The sequence below is a fragment of the Rhinolophus hipposideros genome, assembly GCF_964194185.1.
Source record: "Rhinolophus hipposideros genome assembly, chromosome: 24".
Classification (NCBI taxonomy): Eukaryota; Metazoa; Chordata; class Mammalia; order Chiroptera; family Rhinolophidae; genus Rhinolophus; species Rhinolophus hipposideros.
Window position 1 is genome coordinate 17,294,260 of NC_138070.1, and position 24,044 is coordinate 17,318,303.

General features: G+C 50.6%; 1 protein-coding gene across 3 annotated transcripts in view; it reads right to left on the reverse strand.

Annotated features, from left to right (window-relative positions):
• Positions 1-10,264: 10,264 nt before the first annotated feature.
• The window catches only part of TTC28 (tetratricopeptide repeat domain 28), a 617,832-nt gene continuing 604,052 nt past the window's right edge, over positions 10,265-24,044 (reverse strand). For 2 of the 3 annotated variants that reach the window (XM_081037615.1, XM_081037617.1), the window contains 7 exons: positions 23,163-23,287; positions 20,510-20,741; positions 19,774-19,850; positions 18,259-18,282; positions 17,349-17,478; positions 14,009-14,116; positions 10,265-12,802 (listed from right to left, as the gene is read on the reverse strand). In XM_081037615.1, coding sequence (XP_080893741.1) covers positions 11,205-12,802; positions 14,009-14,116; positions 17,349-17,478; positions 18,259-18,282; positions 19,774-19,850; positions 20,510-20,741; positions 23,163-23,287 — 2,294 coding nt within the window. In that variant the 3' untranslated portion in view covers positions 10,265-11,204. The remainder of the gene's footprint in view (positions 12,803-14,008; positions 14,117-17,348; positions 17,479-18,258; positions 18,283-19,773; positions 19,851-20,509; positions 20,742-23,162; positions 23,288-24,044) is intronic. The other variant, XM_081037616.1, reaches the window with a different exon arrangement.

Below are 24,044 nucleotides of genomic sequence, written 5' to 3' on the forward strand. Positions count from 1 at the left end.
CAACACAGATGTCCATCACTGCAGGAAGCTGTATTGAAAAGCACTGTGTGGAGTGGTGGGTGGCCCCACTTTCTGGATTTGCCTCGTTGTTTGCTCATGGTGTTGTGTAACTTGTTCTAATAATCTCGGTGTTTAAAGTAAGCTGAAAGTTATATGCACATATGAAAGGCTTAATTGAATGCAGATGAAACTTTTACTTCAAGACGACCTCATACGTGATGCTGTATTATTTGTACTGCATCGCAAAGACCTAAGAATTGACCACTAAATTTTGCAACATGTTGCAGCTGTTGATTGTGTGTGGGGGGGTGTGGGGGGGTGTGGGGGGGGCAAAAACTTGATAGATCAGTTGGAAGCTTTGTTCTGAAAGAAGAGCAGAGAAATGGGGTGTTCGCTGGATGGGGATCTGGGGATAACTTGAGAGATTACTGCATATTTATGTGCTAATAAGAACAATTTGAGAGGAAAAACCTGACAATGCAGGAGAAAAAGGGGAGAATTATCGACATGCTCTCCTTCAGTAGGCACGTGAGAGTGGCTCTGGCAAGTGGAGGTGTTGGCTGCAGAGGGGGCGCAGGCAGTCCCACCCACAATGCTAGGAGAGCAGGCCAAGCCTGAGTCGTAAGAAGGAACATGGGATTTCTCTTCTGATTGAATCCATAGAGCGCCTTTCGCTGTATGGGCTCAGACTTCCATACTTCGTGTGTTCTGCTATTTCCCGTATCTCGTATGTATATAGCTTACTCCCTTGCTGGCATTTCTGTCTTTGTTTGCCTGACCCCTCAGCCTTTCTCCCTGCCCCACTTCTAACTTGCTCCTATTATTATTCCACAGTCTCAAACATCCACAATCAAGGCCATTAAATCCAAAGGAAAAAAAAGTCTCCTTTAAGTTACTGCAAGTGGCAGGTACCTGAACGTGAAACTGTCGAGTGGCCTGAAACTTGGCCACTTCAGGGACTTTCTCGAGGGGCCTCTGCATTTGCTTTTTCCACCTTGCTCTACTGCTGGCTTCCTCTGCTCGCTCATAGGTTTTGCACCTCTGCGACCTTGGCCTGCATGCCCACTGATCTGTTTCCATCATTTCCTTTTGGCTCTCACTGCAGCGGCAGAGATTCCTGGATTGAATTCATGAGAAAAGGAATGGGATTGCAGGGCTTTCCTTAAAGGTCTGAGCCCTCACAGGATTGGTTGCCCTGCGCTGGCCTAGTCAGCTGCAGCCAGGAGAGGGGGTCCTGCCCCCTGAACTCAACTGCCTGAGTGTGCTATCCCGTCCCTCAGCCAGGCCTTGTGAGGAGGGTAGGTGGTGGGCACGGTGGTTGGCATTTCCATTTTTCAAGCTGTTTGAACTGTGTGATACAGGTGAGAATGGCATCTAAGTCAGGGAAGTGGACCAGCTTTATTTTATAGAATTTTTAATTACCTATTTTAACTTTCTGCTTATTTGTTTTTTATTGGCTACATTCTATTTATCACAATAAACCCTCAGCAAGTTATTTGTGGAATGAGTGACTCTTGAAATAAATAAGAACTGATTCTTTTTTCAGTTTTTGGTTCAAAAAGAAAATGACTATACTTCAGAAATCTCTCTGTATGGGGGGAAAAAAATTAGATTTTTGGCCAAATGCTGCCAGGCAGATTAGAACTCACATTCATTTACCTGCCCCAATTAACTAACAGGGTTCACCCTGAGTTTTGCTACTGGGATTTCAAGTTATCTTAAGAATTGTACTTTTTATTTAATATAAATATATTGAGAATATTTATATCTTTAAGTATATTATTGTTCCCTGAAGCTCAAATGCACAATTGCTACAAATGTAATATCTTTTGGAGAGTGGATGTAAATTCATTTGTGAGGCAAAACGCTTCCTTAACGCCAACGGGTCCTTGAATGTATCTGGATCCAGATGTTTTGGCCTCATTTGGTGGAGTGGGTGCAGCTCAACCTTCAGCCCCCCGCTGTTTGCCAGTATTTAGTATTAGGAGCCGGCAGCGTGCATGCTCATTGGGGAAGTTGAAGAAAGGCTTTACCCTGAGAAAGGTACCAAGCGCAGTCCTTGTCCAGAAATTCTGAGGTTAAAAACAACAAAACCAAGTACCTATACGTAAAGCATTAGAATATTAATATTCAAAAGCAGCTGCAGTAGCTAAGAGCGGTCTTGCCTGTACTTGTCTTTTGTATCAGCTGTCAGTCGAGGTCCTCAAGCACACAACCAAATCTTCATTAACGGCCATTCTCCTCCCAGGGAAGCATCTGACAAAACATGCATTCCACAATTGGATATGCAAATTCTTGAGCAGTCACAGAGAACATGAATTGTATTTCCTAAGGTAATAGGGACCACATGCGCATGCTCATAAATCCTTGCATAGCTCTGTGTTAACCTTGTGTCCTTAGATTTGCTCTATAGATTATTACACTAAAGACAATTTCTACTTTCGCAGTCATAGCAGGGTATAATTCTTACATTGTTTGTTTTCTTCCCCATTTAAATATACATTTATTTTGAACAAGTAAAATATTTCTTTAAATATTAATAATTCGTTTAGGTAGCTCTTATGTAGTTTCTTAAGGAATGATGGAACTGCTTGGAATTTCCTTTACATTGATATGTGTAAACCATAGAATTCAGCCACTCTGCTTCTCAGGGTAGTAATGTTCCATAGCTTAATGCTTATTAGTTTTCCTGTCATGCGGGGCGGCCTGAGGGGCCTCCTGTCCCGCTCCCCACATAAGAACGCAGGATATGGTGAGGCCAAACAGGAACACCCATGGAGCCATTTATAGGGGAGTCAAACCAATATATTTTCGCTGGCGGCTGGGCTGGAGACACAGGAAACAGGATCTACATAATCTGCAACCCGCTGTCCTGACAGCGGTCCACGCTCGCCAGCCACCATCTTCTCGCTAGCCCCCATTTGCTGCTAGCGTAGTCACAGCTGTTATATTAGTGGCCACTCACTGGTTACAGCTGACGGCCAACTAGCCACAGCTGCTGGCCATCTGATCACAGTTGAGGGCCATTTACTACCTGAGCCAGCACCTTTCTATGTGAGGCTGAGAGCCTGGAAACTGCTTTTTGGGGCTCTGTCCCCATACTCCACCCCTACAGGGTCTCGCCTTACAATCTACGCGAAAAGCGTCTTCTGCGAGGGGCCCTGTGCGAGGAGCCTGGAGGTGAATGCAATATCCTGGACACAGCCAGGCTCTCTGAGCACAGCCAGGGTTTCTCAGGGCACCACCAGTACTTCTGGGCACAGCCAGACATCCTGGGCTTCTTAGGGTACCACCTGTCTCCCAGGGCACAGCCAGGTCCTCTCAGAGCACTGCCACTCTCTCTGGACACAGCCAGACTTCCTGGGCACAGCCAGGGCTCTCAGGTCACTGCCACTCTCTCTCTGGGCCTCTCAGGGCACTGTGCTGGAACAACAGCGACTCACAGTCAAGGTACTTACATATTCTCAATGGCGGCCAGTCAAGACACAAAAGCAAACATCCGCCAGTCCCACTACATGGTGGTATGTTCCCAAACAGTCAAGCGTCCATTAAATCAGGGATGGAAGGCAATTCTCCATAGTCCATAGTCATTCACCAGGGCTGTCCTGGGGGTGAGGGATGACCTTGATCTCACCCTCATCTCCCACGGAGGACTCAGCATGCATTTCCTCCTGGGACAAGTCCTGCATCCGGGCTGCCTCAGCAAGCAGTTCTCAGCCCACAGGGCGGCAACAACCTTCGCTTTCTCCGGCCTCTGCTTGTTGGGGAACCATCCACGTCTTTCCACCCCTCCACGGGAATCGAGCTCTCCGGGAGCTGCTCCTCCTGGTCTTCCTCAAACTGAGCTTTCATAGGCACAAACTGCTCCACTGCCCTTCGGAAAGCTTTGGCCAGCACCGTATCCTGCCGATACACCATGTGTCACGCAGGGGACCCTGCTCGCTGCGCCATTTGTCATGTGGGGCGTCCGTTGGGACCTCCTGTCCCGCTCCCCACATAAGAATGCAGAACATGGTGAGGCCAAAAAGGAACACCCACGGAGCCATAAGTAAGGGAGTCATACCACTATATTCTCGCTGGTGGCTGGGCTGGAGACACAGGAAGCAGGACCTACATAGTCTGCAACCCACTGTCCTAACAGCAGTCTGCACTTGCCAGCCCCATCTTCTTGCTAGCCCCCATTTCTTCTCTTTCGCTAGCGTAGCCACGGCAGTTACATTAGTGGCCAATGGCTCACTGGTTACAGCTGACGGCCAACTAGCCACAGCTGATGGCCATCCGATCACAGCTGATGGCCATTTACTACCTGAGCCAGCACCTTTCTATGTGAGGCCGAGAGTCTGAAAACTGCTCTCTGGGGCTCTGTCCCCACATTTCCATATGTGGAAGTATTTATAGCTGCCCCTGAAAATACCATGTGTGTTCATCAGCAAGGTCTAATGCTCCATTAACTAACACATCGATCCACTTTTTGTCTGTATTTTCCTAGTTTTAAAAATGCAGGGACTTTATGGCTAATATTTTATTTAGGATTTTTACGTCTAGGTTCATAAATGAAATGGGCTTATTGTTTTGTTTTCTTATACTATCTATAGATCTTAGAATTAAGAGAAGCATCATGGAATTATTTGAATATCTTCTCTTATTCTTAACAATTGGAAAAGATAGACATCAGCTGGCCCTGTAAGTTTGGTGAAATACCTTTACAACCACCTGGGCCTGTAATTTTTGAGAGTTGGATAAAGGGTAAGGAGTTGTGATTACTATTTTAGTTTTATGGGCTTTGGTTTCTTTAAGTTTTCTTTCTTGCACCAGAGCTTTTAATATTTTTTTTCTAAAAGTTAATCGAATTTATTATTGTACAGTTGCCAGTGATACTCTTCATTCATTTTCTTTTTGTAACCCCCACACCCGCTCTGCATGTCTCAGTCCCCCCACCCCTCACAACCCAGCGTCTGTCTGGCTGGGCTGCAGTGACTAATGAGCCCCCCATCACAGTGACTAAATACACTGGGCGGCTGGGAACACGGGAGAACACGCGTGTCCGTCTCCAGGCCACCGACATCCCCCTACCCCAATGACTTTGCCACACACTGCAAGCAAAACATTGGGTCCAGATCTGACCCTTAGCTGCAGGGCCAGGACTCAGGAAAGCCCAGGGCGCCGAGGCACTGCTTGTGCTGTGTGCGCGTGGTGAGATGGGCAGGGACATGCCCTGGGAGCGTGGGCTCCAGTCCGAAGCCTCTCTGTGTGGTGGGGAACCCGGGGTGTCCCCACAGCGACACGCAGGTCAGGGAGGGGGGACGGGGGTCAGGGCTGGGGAGCTGCCTTCTCTCCAGGCCATTCATTCTTCAGTTCATTATCGAGTAGTTTACATATGTGACTAAGTAGAATTGGATGTAGTTGAAGTCACTCATAAATTGCTTCCTATCCTAATTCCATCGCTTCCCTCCCTGACAGTGGCAGCATTCTCCTGCATTTGAGGTCCATTATTCCCTGCATTTCTGGTTACCTCAACTATGTATGGCTACCTGAACCTTGTTAGGCATTAGTTTGCATTTTCATATAAATGGGCATAAAGTTGTTCATGTATTTTCTTATTTTTAAATTTCTGCTGCACCTTTAGCTATGCCCCCTTTTCCTTTCCTTTTCTTTCCCTCCTCCCCCACATGAATGATCAACCGTCTCAGAAATTAGTGTATTTTGTCTTTTTGACAAACTTTGCCCTTCCTGATCTTCTATACTGTCTTCTTTTGTGAGACTCTGACTGTTCTTATTCCCTTTCTTCTTTTCTCTCTGGGTTTGCTGTTTTGCTGACTTCTTGGATTGGTTGCCTAGCTCAGTGGTTATTATTTTTTCCTAATGCACACCCGTACATCATAGCACTAGACGCTTAGGACAGGCAGCCCTTGGTCGGGGCTTATGCAGTTACGTATTTTGAACATTACCCTCGAATATAAACATTTAAGGCTATACATTTTCCTTTTAAAGCGCCACTTTAACCACATTCCATTAATTTTTATGAAATTTTAAATTAACTTTATTCTTAAGCTATTTTGTGTGTATATATATATATATATATATATATATATATATATATATATATATGGTAGCAATGATACTGATTCCTCACTATTTGCTGAGACTTACTATGTGGCTTATACATGGTGTTTTCATAGAATAATCCATGTGTGTTTGTGAAGAATGTAGACTCACTATAAGAGGTCAGCTTCTCTCCATTTCGTGAGCTAAATTTGTTTAAACCTACCGTATGGTTTCTAAATTCTTGTCTGCTTCATCTATCAATTACCGAGACTAGAGGGTAGAATCTCTTGTTATGATAGTGTAGTTTTCTGAACTTGTCGTTCTGGTTTTTACTTTATGAATTTTGAAGCTATATGGTTAGCTGCATACAAATTTAGAATTTTGCCTTTCTGCTAAGTATTTTTTTAAACATTGGGCTATGAATCTTTTTTGTTTTTATTAGTGCTTTTTAATATCTATCTTGCTAATCCCTTTGTTGTCAACCATTCGGGGCTTTATGCTTTGGTGTTTGTTCTTTTCCCCCAGAGTATACAGGTTTTTAAAGAGCACGTGGCATATTGCCATCATCTGTCGATCTCCTTTTTAAGTTTAGTTCATTTACGTATATGATTACTAGTAATTTTTTTCTTTCACCTTATTTTTGTCCTGTTTTTAAAATGGTTTTTGTTGTTCCCTCCTTTTTCTATTCCTTTAGATCAATTAAGTTGTAAAAAATGTACTTATTTCTCATCCTCTAACTAGTTGGGAAATATAACCCTCTATTTTTATTTTTGTGTGTGATTATGCATATTTAACTTATTTTAAAAGTAATCTACTCTTTCTTCTCTTCCCAAATAACTTACAACATTTTAACTTCCTTGCTTTACATAGTACTGTTTAGTATTTTAATTTGTTAGTGCTCCCTAAATGAGACATTACTCTTTTGATACAATCAGTATTGTTCCAGTTTAATCACATTTACCTGGTTCTTTGTCCACTCTTCCTTCATGCCTCTCAGACTGTTACACGTAGGATTGCTTTTCTTCTTTATGAAATACTTTCCTTGGAAGTATTTAGATACAGGAATCTGGTAATGAACTGTTTTGTTTGTTTGTTTTGATCTAAACATTTGTACAACTGTAGAATTTTCTGGTCCTCCAACTATGATCACAGAAGATCAGACGTGTTTAGTCATCTAAATAGCCCCCCACTAAGAGGTCCTCGTGCCTTGGCTGGAGGAGCCTGGGTGCGGGTCGGCTCTGCGGTATGTTCCTTCAGGCTCTCCTCCTGTCGAATGGGAGGTTACAGTCTATTTATAAGGATAAAACTCTAGACAGATACGTGCTCATTAATACACATGGCCACTCTGTACTGCAAAGAAAGCTAGAAAGTATGGACTGTGCACAGAAAGAGATGCAGATACAGCACTTAAAACCCAGGGAACTCATGCTTTAATAGACACTGAAATCACAAAGGAAGGCCAAGTGCCTTAGCAGTCTCAATAAAAATATGAAGTTCTTTTTACATGATAAATTTCATAATATAAAAAGTTTAATGCCATCTGGAAACTGTGTAATTTACAAAAAAAGTCCACATAGGCCAAAGATGGCTAACACTGCATACGAGGGGCATGAGTGCCAAGTGGGGAAGGGGTCTGAGGAAGGGAGAGGTGACCGCACGTGTCCTTACATGGAACATCTCTGACGGATCTGGCACAAACAAGGCCCTAGTTCACAAAGCACATGTACAATCATTTTAGATAAAACAACAAAATATGTGATGAAAATTATACAGTTTTCACTTTCTGCCTACATACTAAAAGCAAACCAGATTATTGCGTGGCGTTTTTTCCAACCTGAACAGAAACTAACAGTGACAGTTCTTGTGGGAGGCAGCGGGACAGGCAGGCACCGTACTGAAGACTGGCTACAATGGTCACCTGCTGGGGTGGGGGACAGACAAGGTCAGGGTTAAGGGCGGTGTGTGCAGCACCTGGTCTCCTGCTGAGACCCAGCAAGTATCCGTGTGGACCATGGATTGTTTCGAATGGGATGGAGGTGAGAAGTTTTTCATTTTACTACACACGAATGTGGATCAAAATGTAAATTTTAGTAACTCCTTTTGTCTTGGTATTTTGACTTCGTTTCAATCAGCAAAGCAGTTGAGTACACTAGTGCGAATTACGGTAGAGCCCATTGCTACCTTGCTTTGTGGTCATAGCAAGGTTTCCAGGAGAGGGAGATTTTATTGCTGGTGTTCAGTGTCCTTGCATCTGGTGGAGAGGACGGGCAGGGCATGCCAGTTTCCTGAGCTGAAAAAGAACTACATCCAATGATATCTGTACATGGAGAAAAAACAATTTTTTGTAAATTTTACCCACATGCATGAACTCCTTGCAAAGTGGGCAAAGACCCACCTCCTGCGGAGGAATCACTTGCTTCTGTCCACAGGGCTCAGGGTGCCATGCACGCCCATCAATTCTGTCCACAACCTGATACTCACTTTCCCTAGATTGTAGAAACAACACATTATTCTAATTGTTGTCTGGTATCGATACCAGGAGTCAGCAAACTTTCTTACACAGCCAGGTATTCGATATTTTAGGCTTAGTGGGCAAAGAGGCAAAATCAAGAATATTATGTAGGTACTTATATAACTATTTAAAAAGGTAAAATCCATTCCTTGCTCATGGCTGTAAAAAACCAGGCCTCTGACCAGTTAGCCTGTGGGTTGTAGTTTGCCAACCCCGATCTGTACAAAGAAATCTGTGAATTATACCCTCTCACATAACTTTTAAGTGCATACTTTTTTCAGTGTAGCCTGAAAAAGTCACCTTGATTTTACATCCATTTCACTCATAGAAAAACACCAAGACTGACAGTGAACATAAAAAAGCAGTGACTCTACAACGATTTTTAGTTTGGTCCTATGATTCCATCATGTTTGTTTTCCTTCATTGAAGCTTATATCTAGGACAAAATTTAAAAATCACATATACCATTTGGCTTTTCAACATGAAATCTAAAACAACAATGTACGTAGGACTGAAACCAGGAGAGGATCCACGAGTCCTCCTGGCTGCTTGGGAACCCCGGGAAGGGGTCTGGGTGGTGGAGGGGGTGCCTGAGAGGGGGCCCCTGGGCAGCCCCGCATCCTCACGGATGGAGCGGACCCCAGGCCTTTGCTCCAGGGCTCCTTGGCACTTGGGAAAGAGGCTGAGATTTGCTGAGAAAGGAACAGCCCCACTATCTACAGATGAATTCAGAAATTTCCTTTGAGGTTTAGTTTTTGTTGTTGAGGACCTGATTTTGCTATCTAATGCACAGTGCGATAAACTCGGCTTTCATTTGCTACACTAGTACTTTTCTGACCATTGATTGTTTTCCCTGCTGACATAAAGACAACCTCTTACTTGCTGGCTTCTTTATATTTTTCTTCCAGTGTTGGAATCAGGGTTAGACTGAGACCACCTTATTGTTTGCTTTCATCCACGTGGCCGTTGCGTTAAATGCAGAAACCTCTGACATAGCTCAGAAGAATAACAAATTGAATAAATATTATCCTTTCCTCTTTTCAGACCAGCCAGGAACAGGGCAAGTGGTCAGTGTATGTTTATAAGGTGAGACCCGACCCAGGGTTAAAACGCTACCTGGGGGTCTGGTGTTGGCGTCCGTCCTGCCAGCGGCTGGGTGGCTGGGTGGCTGCTCACCTTCGTGTGACACACATACACCCTCATAGTGAGGATGGTAGAATTGTAATTTTAGCATTACCTAAAATTCTCCAACTAAACTTAGTACTAATATGGTTTTCAGCATTTCATTTCTTTATTCAAATAAGTTAATGGTCACCCCTCCACAGACTATTTATTCTTTTGGCTCCTCCGAGCTGGCAACACTTTCAGGGCTGTCTGTGTCCGTACTTCAACAGTCATCTGGATGTCAATCCAGCAAAAGCTCCCACTTCTCAGGCTGTGGACAGTAAAGCCTTCTGTGTGTTCTCGTCCTGCAGACGCAGAGCAAGGGGCGCTGGTCACAACTGAGATGAGGGGTCATAGCATCTCACAGGCGTGGGGAGCTGGGTTGTGGGAACCTGGCAGCAGAGTGAGATAGAAGTGGTTCTAGAGGCCTGGAGATGGGAACGGAGAATACAGTTCAGCAGCTGGTAAAGGGAATAGGAGCTGGAAGGCTAGATTCTGGTTAAATCTAGTTAGCCGGGGATTTTTTTTTTTTTTTTTTGCATATAAGGACTAATTTCAATCTTTCCCCCCAAAACTTTGATAATTACTTATTGATGACTATTCAAAATTTGACACTTTAAAAAACTTTTTGAGCTTTTAAAAATAATAGCTATAAATGCAAAGTACTATTGATAATAAAACCAAGTTGTTTATCCATGTACAAAAAAGGTCAGTAATGTTTTAAAAGCACAAAGTTGCATTTTAAATCACAATTGCATAGTTCTGAAATGCCTGGATAAGAGTTACATAAAATTTTTAAGAAAATTCAAGTTTGGTTGACAGTGGGGCCCCAAGGACATTTGTAGGGCTCCATGAAGCGGGTTTCGGATTGGAAGCGCTGTTTCCATGTGAATTATTGCATCCTTACTGTGATGTTACAATATCATGAGACCAAAATTGCTACAATTTAATTATAAATCATTGGCATTTTTAAAACCATAATTCTGTTTTTGGCTAATATAACACTTTCATGTAGAATTCAAGTTAGAGAGATTTTATATAGCCCACCCCCAACCAGCACCTGAAAGCCTTATAAAAGCTCTATTTGTATTTCTGTGTATAAAAGGTACTGCATATATACCTCTTAGCAAAATATGTGTTCCCTTTCCTCTCCCCACCCCAGAACCATGACCATTTTTGTACAAAAATCCTGTTGAAGAACCAAGAAGAGAAGCAGGGAGTTCAAAGGTAAACATTTGGTGAAGTGTGTAGAAAATTCCATGAGCCTCCTGTACCAACCCCCACAGAAGTCCTGGCTTTTGGTGAATGTGGCCCGGAGTCCCAGAGAAGCCACCGTCCGTGTGTGTGGTGGCCCCTGGGCGTGGCTGCCCCTTGCGGGAGAGCACCCGTCGCGAGGTGGCTGGTGGCTTCGTGGCGGTCAGGCCCAGTGAATGCCCAGACCCTCCCTGCGGCTGCTGCTGAGTCAGTGCGGATAAAAGATGCTTTAGCATTTAGAGGAAGGAAAAAATCTTCCTGGGGACAGGAACTTGTAGCCGTTTCCCGAAGGAAGTCTCAAAGGGCGCGTGGGGGCGGCGGCGGGGGGCCCGGCCGGCAGGGCGCTCAGCGCGGCGCCCTCGCTGTGCCAGTGCCCGTTGGGGGCGGCCCTCGCTGGCGCTTCCCCGCGGCGCTGCAGAGACAGCTCCTTCAGTTCCAGCTTGTCTGTTCCTTCCTCCTTCTTACTGTGCCGAGGTGACAAATTTAACAGGCTGAGGACATCTCTTTTGGAAGTCATGGTCCCAGGGGCCCCCCGGAATATTTTCATTGGTCCCGTGGGGTGCTGGGGGGCGCTCTGCCAGAACATCTTCAGGTTGTGCACGGCCTGCACCTTCTCGTCGATGGCCGCGAGTTTCAGTTTGTCGATGTCGGGAGCGTCCGCGGGGCTCGAGCAAGCGGAGCCGGCCGAGGAGTAGGACAGCGCGGGGGACGGGGCGCTGCCGGCGGGAGACTGGTGGCCTGAGCTCGGGGACATGTTCCTCGGGGATTTGGAAATGTGGGCGCTGTACGGAGAGCTGGGGTACTTCAGTTTAAAGAGAGGCTGGTCGGTCAGGGAGCTCTGGGAGTCGGAGCCCGGGGACCCGTCCGTGACGGGCGCCTCGGCGGCGGGGCTGCTGTACCCCGAGCTCACCTTGGGCAGGGAGGAGCTTCTGGCCGGCGGCTTGGGTTTCACGGTCACCGGCGACGACTGGCTCTTCTGGTGGGAGAGCGCGGGCCTGCTGAAGGCGCTCGTTTCCGACGCCCTGAACACGGCGGCGCCGCCGGGCCCCGGGAGCCCGTCCTCGGGGTGATGGCTCTTGCCGGCCTGACCGCCGCCCCGCTGGAGACGCTCCACCGCGAGGAGGTGGCTTTGTGTCTCCTCCAGGATCTTCTGCGCCAACTCTTGTGGATCAAGCTTCGGGTTGCTTTCTTCTTGGGATTTCACGGTACTATCTGTTTCTGTGCTGGACTGGTCTGATTCTCCCGTATCTGAACTGGCGAGTTTTCCGACTTTTTGGAAGGGTGAGTTTGGGCTGGGGATCAGAGTCATTTTAACTGGAGAGTTTGGAGTGCTTATGCTCCCCTTGCAGCTGACGGAAACTTTCCCACCCCCAGTTGCCCCTCCTCGGGGCTGTTTGTGGTCTGGTGAGAAGCACGTCTTTCTGTTTTCTTGGTAGGCTGACAGAGGCTCAGTGCTGATGATGGAAAAGCCTTCATATTCCTCCTCATCTTTGCCGCCTGCAGCGCGGCTCTGGGGGGACAGCTGGCTCCGAGGCAGGCTGCACCGCTGCGGGTACGCGTTCTTGGACCGGTCATAGTCCTGCCGTCCTCGGCCCCCCCCACCTTCTGACCCCCCCTCGGGCTTGGAGACAAAGCTCATGGAGGAGGCGATGGAGCTCAGACTGTACACGGAGATGGCATCTGAGGCGATGCTGTCGGCCCCCGTGGGAGAGAAGGGCGGGTGCTGGTAGCCCAAGGGCAGCGCGTTGGACACAGACTGGGCCGAGGCCAGGGACTCCAGGGACGACGAGCTGTCAAGGCTGAGGCGTTTGGGCAGCTCAGTAGAATCTAAGACAAAACGTATGCGCCCAGAGGGCAGTTAGAATTCTATATGGTTCTGAGTTTTCTTTCAAAATCACAAGCAGATTTATATGCATATAAGCTAGCGAAGAATTATGTAAGTGTGACTCCTACACAACTTGAATTCATCTTATAACCTGAAACCCCCAGGAGCTCTGAGAGGCCTGCATGCTGCAGGCGCCCACCACGGCGCCATCTGGACTCCGCTCCCTGTCTCATGGGATGCCCATCGCTTCCTGCTCGGCGCGGGTGGGTGGGCAGCCTGTGACGCCCCCTGTCCTAGACCCACAGCCACCGTGGCAGCCCCATTGGTCTGCATCCCAGCAGCCCCCTCAGAAGTCCTTTACACCCACACCCCGCCCTGCCTCCCCTCCCACCCTGTAGCCCACTCCACTCAGGCTCCTGACCACCCCAGTTCCTGTCAAGGTCACTGTGTGCCCAGGCTGCCACCTCGGTGTTCACTGCTCAGCTCTGCACACGAGCACACCCTGCCCTCTCTGACCGCTCCTTCCAGGGCCCCTCATCGGTGTGACCTCTGGGTCCCGGGCCCAGTGCCCCGCGGACACCGATGCAGTCAGGTCTCCACGGCGGCCTCTCCCTGGACTCCACACTCATAGACGCAGCTGCCTGGATAGTGTCTAACGGGGGCTTCAAAACGGACGCGTCCAGGGCCCTTCTGCCACTTTCAAGGTCACAGCCAAAGGCAGCCTCCTTGTGGCAGCTGCTCCAAAACGCACAGTATCGCCTTTGACCCTCCCCTGACACACGTTCTTCAGCGGATCCTGTTGTCCTGCCTTCAGACCACGGCTGCCACCGAGCCAGCATTTAGTGCGCAGCCTGCATGGCCCTTGGAGAAGGTCAGGCAGGCAGGTGTGCGCCCGGGGCCTGAAAACCGCCTCCCAGCCCCAGCCCCAGCCCCAGGATCTGGGCTCCTCGCTGGTGCCGGCAGCTCTGCGCCCACCTTCGCGCTTTCGAGCCCCTTCCCCCGCTTGTTGTATTAGCACTTGGCAGCCCCTCATCCATACACTGCGTGTATTTTAATTGTAACTTCCAGGAGAGCAGGCAGTTCTGTTTACTGCTCTTAACAACCCCTAACACACATACAAAAACATTTCTTCACTTTTCCCCCAAAACGTTCGTGCTGGCGCCCACCCCCAGGGGGCGCAGGGCGAGCGGGGCGGGCGGAGCACGTACCGAACAGGGCGAGCAGGGACTGGAGCGCAAAGTGCATGGTTCTCCGATTGGCTTGTTTCCCGGTTTTCAGGATTACTTCCTCCTGACCAACTTCACAGAGATCAAAACCTAGAGGAACAAAATACATAAACATCTGCTTCCTTCGGGAAGATTCCAGATCCTGAAAAGATGAGAGCTGCAGGGCTCCTAGTACAGTGCCATGGGAACCCCCGCAGGCCCCTCAGCCAATGGGGCTCCCTCACCCGGAACTCCCGGCCCTCGGGGCTTCCCGTTTGCCGTGCGCACACCTCCCGGCCTGGCTCCCCGCTGTCCCTTCATGGAGCACTGGCTGCTTTCCGGCCCAGAGCTGCATTCGTGAGAGCTGCAGGTCGGCATTAGGAAGGCTCGTTAACCTTTTTCTTCTCCCTTCTTTCGCAGAACAGTCCACTAAGGACACTGCCCAGGACAAACACTGGCCACTCCCTTGGGCACTGAGTCCAGTATTGAAAAGCTGGTGCACGGCCGGTGGAAGCTTCTCAAGGGCAAGGACAATGTCTCCAACATGCTCAGGGTCTGCCGCCAAGGGCTTTGAGCTCTGCGACGGTGGAGAATCTGCTACCTTGGCTGAACGCCCTGCACTCTGCCAAAGCCCAGGGGGGCTGCTCCCCGAGTCTAAGGGTTCTGCTGAGACCTGGAGCAGGCACAGCACAGGGCATGAGCTCCTGAGCAGGAGGCTGACTAACGAGCTGTTGCCACAACACTTCCACTTATCAGAGACATTGCAGAGGCAGCCAGTACATCTGCCCAGGAAGAATTCAGGAGGAAGAAGCCAAACAGACGCTGTTTCCACAGTAAGGCACCTGCAAGCAACCATTTGGAGCCCGAACGCCTTCAGCCCTGAGAACGTTCCCTCAGTCTCAGCGGATCACTGAGCTCGGCTGAGACGGTGCAAACGCTTGGTGCCGAAGGAAGATCCCAGGGGCACAGGCCCTGTGATCTCACAACGTGCCAACAACAGGGCTGCCGGTGCTCAGCATGCTGTGGGTTTCGTGATGCAGCGTTTTACCAAAGGAGAAATCTGGGTCTGTATTTTTATTCCTACTCGAGGATTCTGATATTGGTGTGACACTGTCATTCCTTGGGGAATTAGGTTCACTCAAGGAGCCACTCAGCATTCTGGTTGCTGTGGGACGTTTTCCTCTCTGAACTCAAAAATAAACAGTCCCTGGAAGCAACAGGAAGGTCTCAGAGAACTCGGCATTAAAAACAAATGAATAATATAAATGTAATATTTTAGTTGGAAACCTCTTTTACCGAAATGATTTGAATTGGTTGCTCCAAGAGAATCGAGTCCTGGGAATAACCGCCCGCCCTGTGATCGGTTGTGATGGCAAATGATTAATGTCGAGGGCGTTTCTCTGAGCCTTGGAGCCCTTGGAGGGAGGGAGCCACGTAGGTTATGAGTGTGTGCACCGACTCACGCCTTACATGTCAGTGGGATTTGGGAAGTACAGACAAGTAGAGGAACAGCAATGAAAATCACCCACAATCCCAGCACCAGAGAGCCAGTGATACCCCTGGCAAAGGGGCATCAAAACCGTCCAGTTCATAGGGGAGGAGGGCTGGATTCCCCACCCCCATCTCACCCCCACCCCTAAACCCACACCCACGGGAAGCTTAGGCCCTGCATGAGGACGAGCTTTTCCTTTATGAAAGGTCCTGACTTCATCTTACCTCACCTGTGTCCTGTGTCACTGTCCCAAGCCCAGCCTTAGCCTGTGACAGAAGTGAGAAGACATCCATCCTGGGCGTGGACCTGGCCCTTCTCACTCTTGCTCCATTTGCTGCTGACTACCCTGTTTCCCTGAAAATAAGACCTAGCCGGACAATCAGCTCTAATGCATCTTTTGGAGCAAAAATTGATATAAGACTCCGTATTATATTACATTATCTAAGACCGGGTCTTATATTAATTTTTGCTCCAAAAGACACATTAGAGCTGATTGTCCGGCTAGGTCTTATTTTGGGGGAAACATGGTACATTTCATTAGGTATAAATGTACTATGTTTACACCAAGAAGACTGTTGAAGTCAACAGAAAATAAGCAAATAGTACAAATCATAAAGGGCATCATCAGAGTGTCCACTCACAGGATTTGGGGTCCCAGTGGGTGGGGGGCATTGTGGGTTTCCCCTTTTACTTTAAGTCAAATGGAGCCAGCCCTAAGCTGAGGTCGGCTGGGAAAAGCCATGTACGGAGAGGGTTAGAAAAGATGGCCCAGTACTGAATGTCCTGGCCTTACAGGCAGAAGAAAATTCCCTTTTGAAGGACTTGCTGCCCTGCCAGGTCTGATGGCTGGTCCCTATAATAGTGATTCAGGCTGTGTCATCCTCCAAAGACGCCCTGCTCCCTCAGGTTAAAAACCGAAGGCCATGCCCTGGCCTGGAGACCCACCGTCCCTGTGCCAGCTCATCGGCCTCAAACTTCACCTCTTTCTGCCTGGCTCTTCCATCCTGCAAACATCCACAGGCTCGCTGGGCCTGCCCCCCACCCGCACTCCTCCAGCCAGCCAGTCACTAGGACCCTGACGCTTTTTTCTGCCACAGTGCACCCTCACCTTCAAAGTGCTCCCGTTAGGTTAGGTAATTACTGTCTGTCTGTCTTCCCCATGAGAACAAACCCTAAGAGGACAGGGCTTTCTGTCCTTTGCTCAGTGCTGCGTCCCCAGTGCCTAGAACACTGCCTGGCACACAACAGGTGTTTGCAAAAGAGCTACGATGTGAATGGCACACGGCCTCTTAAGTGGAGCAGGAGAGCCGCTTACAATCTCTTGTGGTTTATCAACAGATGAACCTGTTCTAAGCAGCAGTTCCATCAGGAGCTGCTTTGCCGCGTTAGTGTTGAAAAAGGAAGAGTCCTGATTGGACAGGGCTCTGGGTGTGCCGTTCCAGGTCCCCACGGCCAAAGCAAAGTTCATTTCAATTGTATTTTTTTCCTGCCAGTTTCCAGTAGCCGGTGAAAAAGAACATTAAAACCATTATTTTATGACTATTTTCTTTAGTTTTTAATCACGGCCTGACTCCCAACAATACTGGAATCTATCAGATTCCTAGTAAGATGACTACAAATGAGAGAGACAAAATGATAACATAGGGGAAATGGGACAAACCTGGGGGGCCATTTGGAAATTGTACTAAAGCACTAGAATCTTTGAGTTAACTACTGAGTAATAAAATATCTAAGAAAACACAAAAACCCCGAAGAATTTACCAACTTTACCCAACAGAAAATAGGAGAAAAATAGATTTAAAAAAAAAAAAGGAACTAAATTGAATTAAGCCAAGAATGCCCCGTCCTTACCTAGAGCTGCCAGGAACTCGTGACATCCCGGGAGCCGCCACAGCTGGACGCTGATGGAGGCCTGAATGGGCGCCGATGCAAAGTCCTGCTCCTTCTCGCAGGCCTGCAGCTGGACCAGGACCTGGTGGAGCTGAGGAGGGGGCCAGCGTGAGCTCTCGCTCCCCAGCTTTCCTTCCCCTCCGGCCCGCCTAGGATTCTTCCCCAAGGTATTCTTGGGTCATCACTAATCATCACTGTCATCACTAATGCCCTGCCATGTGTACCACATCTGAAGTTCTCTTTATGGTGCCTTCACACCCGTTGTCCTCTCTGTGGGAAGCTCAAGGGCAGTTAGGCGTTCGAGGTCGTGGGCCACCCACAGACAGGGTTTCTGCTCCGAGTCTTCCTCACACACTCGCTGGAGGGCTACTGAGCGCAAGACGGGGCTCGGGGATGACATGAGGGTGGGTTATGGACCTGTCGTCTCCCTCGCTTTATTTAACTAAAATCATCTTTATGACCTTGAGGTGAATGGTGACGAGGAATCCAAGGTTACATCCTAGAGCCTCAGCACTGCAAGAACCCACGCAAGTGCCTGTGGTGTTTCAGATTGCCTGCATCTGTGAACACTACGCAGGGGTCTCGTGGGCTCACACAGTATCGCTTCTGCCCCTGCTGTTCTGATGGAACTTGAAAGGTCAAATCAAGAACACAAGAAGGTGGAGCAGGAAAAGGGGAGCCAGAGCAGAGGAGGGGGGCAGACGGCCGGAGCCAGTGGCACTGGTCACCCCAGCCCGAGCGTGTGTTGGCGTGTGCGTGTGGCTCCGAGACAGCACAGCACGTGCTCACCGCGCTGAGAGCCAAGGGGAGCTTGGGGTGGGTGGGGTGAGGGGCTCACCTGACGACAGTTGCTACTTAAAGTAGTACTCACCATTCCAACCATATTTTTAACAGCCTTCGGCCAGCAGATTATAAGAAAAAGAAAGAAAAAGAGAGAGAAAGAAGAGAGTTTAGACTCAAGCACAGGTTGTTATGCAACACGAGCTGATCACTGCTTTAGGAAGCGCCACACCAGGCCCGCGGCTCTGACGGGGAGGGGAGGGGAGAGGAGCAAGAGTCAGCAGGGACACACAGCAAAATGAACAGCCACGCGTGCTCGGGGTCGAGGGGCTCAGGGTCGGGCAGCCAGGCCCTGCCCTTCTTCGCCAGGAGCAGAGCAGGGCAGGCCAGACTCAGGTGGGGAAGCGCACAGTGGGCACATACAGGCCACTCTGTAAACCCAAGTCCAAGGTTCGGGAGTGACTCAGCAAATGTCCACCAGCCACCAGCCGCTGGAGGCAGCCCAGGACACTTCCCTGGGGCTGGGCCGGAGGACAGCAAGTCCCTGTGCTGCCACCAAAAGCAAGAAATGAAGCAACTGGCGTTGTGGATTCTCAGTCTTGCCTGGCAAATGTAACTCTAGCTTTTTTCTTTTTGTAGCGCACAGACTTCTAGCTCTCCTGAGTTCAGGATGTTTTAATGTGCAACGTTCCAGAAGTGCCTACCCAATTCTACTCAAAAGCAGAGGTAACACACTTATTACAAAACGAGTAGGAACTCAACGAAACGTCCAGACGGAGCTGTGTTCCAAATCCGGGCTGGACACAACTCCAGGTATGTGGAGGCTGCAGGCCCCGTTCAGATTCTCAGAGGTTAATCCTAGATGGAGGGGCTGATTTCCGCATAGAAATATTTCTGCTTAAAATGGTATCTGCTGATAAATATATAATAATGTGTATTATTTTTTCTAAATGATTACACTCCAAGACGACGAAAGGAAACTGCTCTGCTCTGCAGGGGTTGCTGCCCCTCCAGAAGCCCTCCCACACGTGGCTGTCCCCCGGGAAAGACACAAGCTCTGCGGCCAGGCTGGGAGGGGCCACCATGGTGCTGAGAATCCTCCAAATAGCTGAATGAGACCTACATTTGCTTCAAGTATTTTAAAAATCCTGCTAAGCGGCATCTTCACATAGAGCTCTTTGTGTTCACTGCTGTGCCTCGGTGGCTGTTTTGTTTCAGGTGGGGTTCAGACTTTGGTCTGAGAATAAGTACTGGAACACCTGTTGCCCTGGCTTTGGGAAGGGGGCTGTAACACTTGTCAGTCAGCAGGAAAAACTGGTGGGTGCGGATGACAAAGTGCAGGAGGGCACTGAAGGGAGAGCTCAGGAAACGCCTTGAGACCCACAAGCGTCCCCTGACGGCCGTACAGCTCTTGGGCCTCAGCGCCCCTCCATGTCTAGCACGTGCTGGGCAGGGCTGTTCTCTAACACCCAGCTTTCGCTTTTTCCCTCTAATCACAAAGGCTGAAAAAAGCCTTGCGGTTGCATTACGTGCACGTTCCTCGGGCCAAATCAGTGTCTTTCCAAGTCAGCACCGCCCTCAGGCTCAGCCGTCCTGGCTAACTCACCCGGCTGATGAGCTGCTCGCCCGTCTCGGAGGCAGTGATGAGCTTGCAGAGGGCTTGGAGGGCAGGGTTGGGCAGACCTAAACCAAGAAGAAGACGGGTGTTATCCAGGGGGGCTTTTGTACCCGCCATCCTGCCGCCTCCCCAGGGGAAAGAGTCCAAAACACTCAGCATTGGCGGCATTTCAGAAGCTCAGGACAGCCAGATGTGTGCGTCCAGGTGTGACTAGCATAGGAGAGAATGGTCTCAGGAAGGCCGGTGGAGGCAGGGCGGCGGCCAGTGAGGACTCGGCGGCAGTCCTCCCGGCGCCTGGTCACATTCCCAGGACCCCGTCTCCGTCGCTCAGGCAGCATCTCGCCTCTGAGTGAAACGCCAAGGGTTGCCCTTAGCCTCTGCACCCCGCTTCAGCTTGGGGTTGACCGCATGGCTCTGTCTGATCTGAAGCTGCCGAGTAAATGCTCACGGCAGCTGCAGTTCACCTCGCATCACCTCCTGTCGCCCCAGGAACAGGCAGAGCCAGGGCAGTGCCCTGCTGGGCAGAGGAGGCCTTGCCATTACCGACGGAAAGAGCACTCATTTCCTGCAAATCGGGAGAAGTCTGGCTGGGACTGCCAGTTCTCAGGAAGCTCATTCCAGCTAGGAGACCCAGCATCCTCACAAGCGCAGGGGCGACAGCCACCAGCCCTGCTGGCCCTGCTGCCCGCCAGGCCCCCGGTGGCCCGGCCCTCCTGTCGCTCACCCAGCAGGGACTGGATGGTGCTGCTGCACTGCTGCAGCCGGTCGCCTGGGTCGGAGGTTGGGAAGAAGACGGCTGCCGGCAGGCCGCTAGCCGGAGGGTCCAGCCGGAAGCCCACGGCGGTGAGGAGGGCCTGCCACCCGGGGATGCCGCCCACTTTGTTCTCCACACTCTGCTGGGACGTGTACATGGCGTTGCGCTGCCCGTTCTGAATGCGCTGCAGGGACTTCTCCACCTGGAAGGGCAAAGCGGAGTGAGGTGCTGCTCTGCTCAGAGGCCAGCCGCGTTGCTCTCCAAGTGGCTTTCGGGGAACACAAAGCCCCCTGTGTGAAGCCAGCGCAAGGCTGACTGCTGCCAGTCAGGTCCTGGGCACTTGGGCCCGACAACCATGACACTGCAGCAATGGCCTGGCTTCTTGCAAGGGAGGGAGCAAAGGGAGAAGTTACAGTCAGAGCCAGCAAAGGCTGGCGTGACTGGGAAGAATTCTGTCCCTTCTCTAACCCACCTCCTCCCGCTCCAGGGTCTCCTCCACAGACACTGAAGTGATTGGTCTGAAAACCAATCTCAGGTCAGGGGCCTGCCCCAAACCATATCATGGTTCCCTGTCACTAGGATAAACCCCGAGGCCGTCAACACCCCCGTTCATGGCGCAACACACCTTGCACACCAAGCACTGCCTGTCCTGGGCCTTGGCTGGCAATGCCCTTCCGTCCCTCTGACTCATCCTTAATCCTGCAGCACTGGCCTCCGGACCTGTGTGACCCCATCGCCATCGAGTGTCTCCCCTGCCTTCCCAGCCTAAACCAGTGCCTGGCACACGGGCTGAATTCATCCGAGTAACTCCGTTCACTCTCCCCTCCTTGGGAGCACTCGACAGCACTTCCAACAGCCGCGGGCCTTCTCCTGGCAGTTTCTCTCTCTAGGGAACCTCAGTCCATCTGGAGGTACTGTTTGCCCTGAGGCACACGTGCCATCACTGGAGAGGCAGAAGAGCCATTCGAAGATGTCACCTGAGACTCTTCTTATAGTAAAATCCTACTGATGGGGGCTCACGTCGCAGGCAGGAAGAAATGGGTGTTCTCAGGCAGGAGAGACAACCTGCCAACTGGCTTTCCATCGGGCTAGAAGGGCCTTGGAGACACTGCACACAGGGGCAAGGGGAACCCGGGATAATTAGGAGGTAAGGGCTGGTGAACCTGACCCATGGCCCCTGTGGTCACCCCAGAAGATGAAGCCCAGAAAGAAGAGAAAACCCTTAAATATGCCTGAGGGGCCTCAAGGCCCACTGGGGAAGAGCTGAGAGGCCTGCCTCTTGATGCACAGCCTGGCCTGGGAGGAGCAAGCCAAACAGGTAGAAAGGGCAGTTCAGTTTTCTAAGAAAAGCAGTCTGAAGGCGGCTACAAGGACGGACGACACTGGGGTGACAGGTCCTTGAGCAGGGCCCTAGCACTAAACAAGGGCTCTGTGCGGTCTCCAGGCACAGGTTAAAATCACTGAGACAGTCTCCCAGATTCTCAGAGCACGCAGGCCCCTCTACCTTGTAGCAGGCAGCTGGGATACCCCAAGTCTGGCCTGAGAGCTGTCAGGTTTTCAGTTTCCAGCATTCTTACGTGTTCACACACTGACTTCTGTCAGGCCTGGACAAAAACTCCTCAGGCTGACCCTAAGTTTAAGAGACACACATGACTGCTCCATCACCAGGTGTGTGCAGAGAGCTACCACCCCCAGCAATGAATTTGCCCGGCCAAGGGGACATGCCCCACTGGAACCCAGCTCCCAGACTCGGAACTCTTGCTCAAAGCTCCCAGCCTGCTCCCAGGGCCGGGTCAGCCTCCTGAGCTCCAACAGCCTGGCAGGTGCACCTCTCCAGAAGGTGGCCGCGGGGCAGCTGTTAGCACTGCGTTTGGAAACGGCTTAGGTGTGGCGCAGGCTGGCCAGCCGTGCTGTGTGGACCCCGGGGCTGGGGCTGGGCTGGTGTTTCTGGCACAGAACTCCAAGAAGGCTAAGAATTCTAAGTCATGTGAAGCTGTCTTCCAGGTTGTCAAGGTGTAATGTGGAGCACGTTTTATGTCTCTGTTTCTTGGCTTGATTTACAACTTTTACGAGTGTAGACAATGGCATGGGGCCCCCATTTGTACAAAGGTCTGGGCCGGCCAAGGTCAGGGTCAGGCTTGGACTCTTCTTACAACTGAGTTTAGAGGAAGGCCAATGTCATCTGATTATAAAATACCATCTCTCAGCTACTGGAACCCTATTGTGTGCCAGCCACTTACCTATTCTCTAATCCTCACGATAACCTTGAAAAGTTCAAGTTTTATCCCCACTCCCAGATATGGAAATGGAGGCTCAGAGAGCCAAGGTCACCTGCCCAAAGCCACACGGCCCAGCAATGGCTGTGGGCCCTTGCTCCAGGTCACTCCTCGGCTGCGTCCCCCAGGGTCTTGGCAAGGAGGGCTGCAGCCATCTGTGTGACACCTCACATCATGCCCACTGCTTGGACCGACTGGCTTGACCCACAGACTCCTGTGGACAACATGCCCTCCACCTGCTCATGTCTCCTGGTGCCCTGGAAATCCTTCGGCCTCCCCCTCCTTGTACATTTCCAGCGGCTTTTGCTCCATGGGAAGCCTGGGGTCGGAGCTCCTGGGCCCCTTACCAGGTGCAGCAGCACGCGCAGGGCGTCCCGGGCTCGCTCCGGGTGCTGGAGGATCTCCGTGAGGGCCTGGCCGATGAGCGAGGAGGGGCTGTTCAGCTTAACATCACCGCCAATGAGCATGAACCCTGCGGAGAGCACAGAGGGGCACCTCAGAGCCTGCCCCCGCCCGTCTCTACAGCTCACCCACGCCTCACAGTTACCCGACAGAAAGAGGGACCTGCGCACCCCAGCTGCTCCAGGCGCTGGGCTGGGACCTAACTCACTGGGGGGCAGTCTGGCGCCTTTCTGTCCCCTCCTTTTAAGAATCTACACTGTTGATTTGCTCAGTAGGTGCGGAGTGCTGCTTTGCAGTGAGAGGTGCTTTCCTGCTGCGCTGTAAGTGAAGGCAGGAAAAGGCTGACCCAGGGCAGTCCTGGGCCGTCCAGGACCCTTCCCTGGCTTGACTACCGTCCTGAGGAATGACCTGCTTTGTCTTCCCTGAAATCCATCTGTGTCTGGTACATGCCCGGGGACGGAGGGACAGGTGTGCCTGCCACAGGGGCGAAGGTCTAGGAGGGAAAGGAGCGTGTTCCCTGTGACAGCCAGTCAGAGGAATGGGGTGAGGAACTCTGCCCCTCAGCTCCATGCGATGACCCCTGCGTCCTCCTTGGGGCCACTGGACAAGAGGGCAGGAGGAGGTACTCCCTCCAGTTGTAAGAACAAGTAAGCAGCCAGGCCGGCGAGGGCCACACGGCCACGTGGAGCCCAGGCCGCTGCCCTGCACGATGCTTCCGTAAGCAGGGCCTGGGGGCACAGATGGAGCAGTCTCTTCAAGCCGCCAAGCAACGTGAGGACCAACCTGCCCCCAAATAGTTGAGGGCAAAGGTTTTCTGAAAGAAGGAG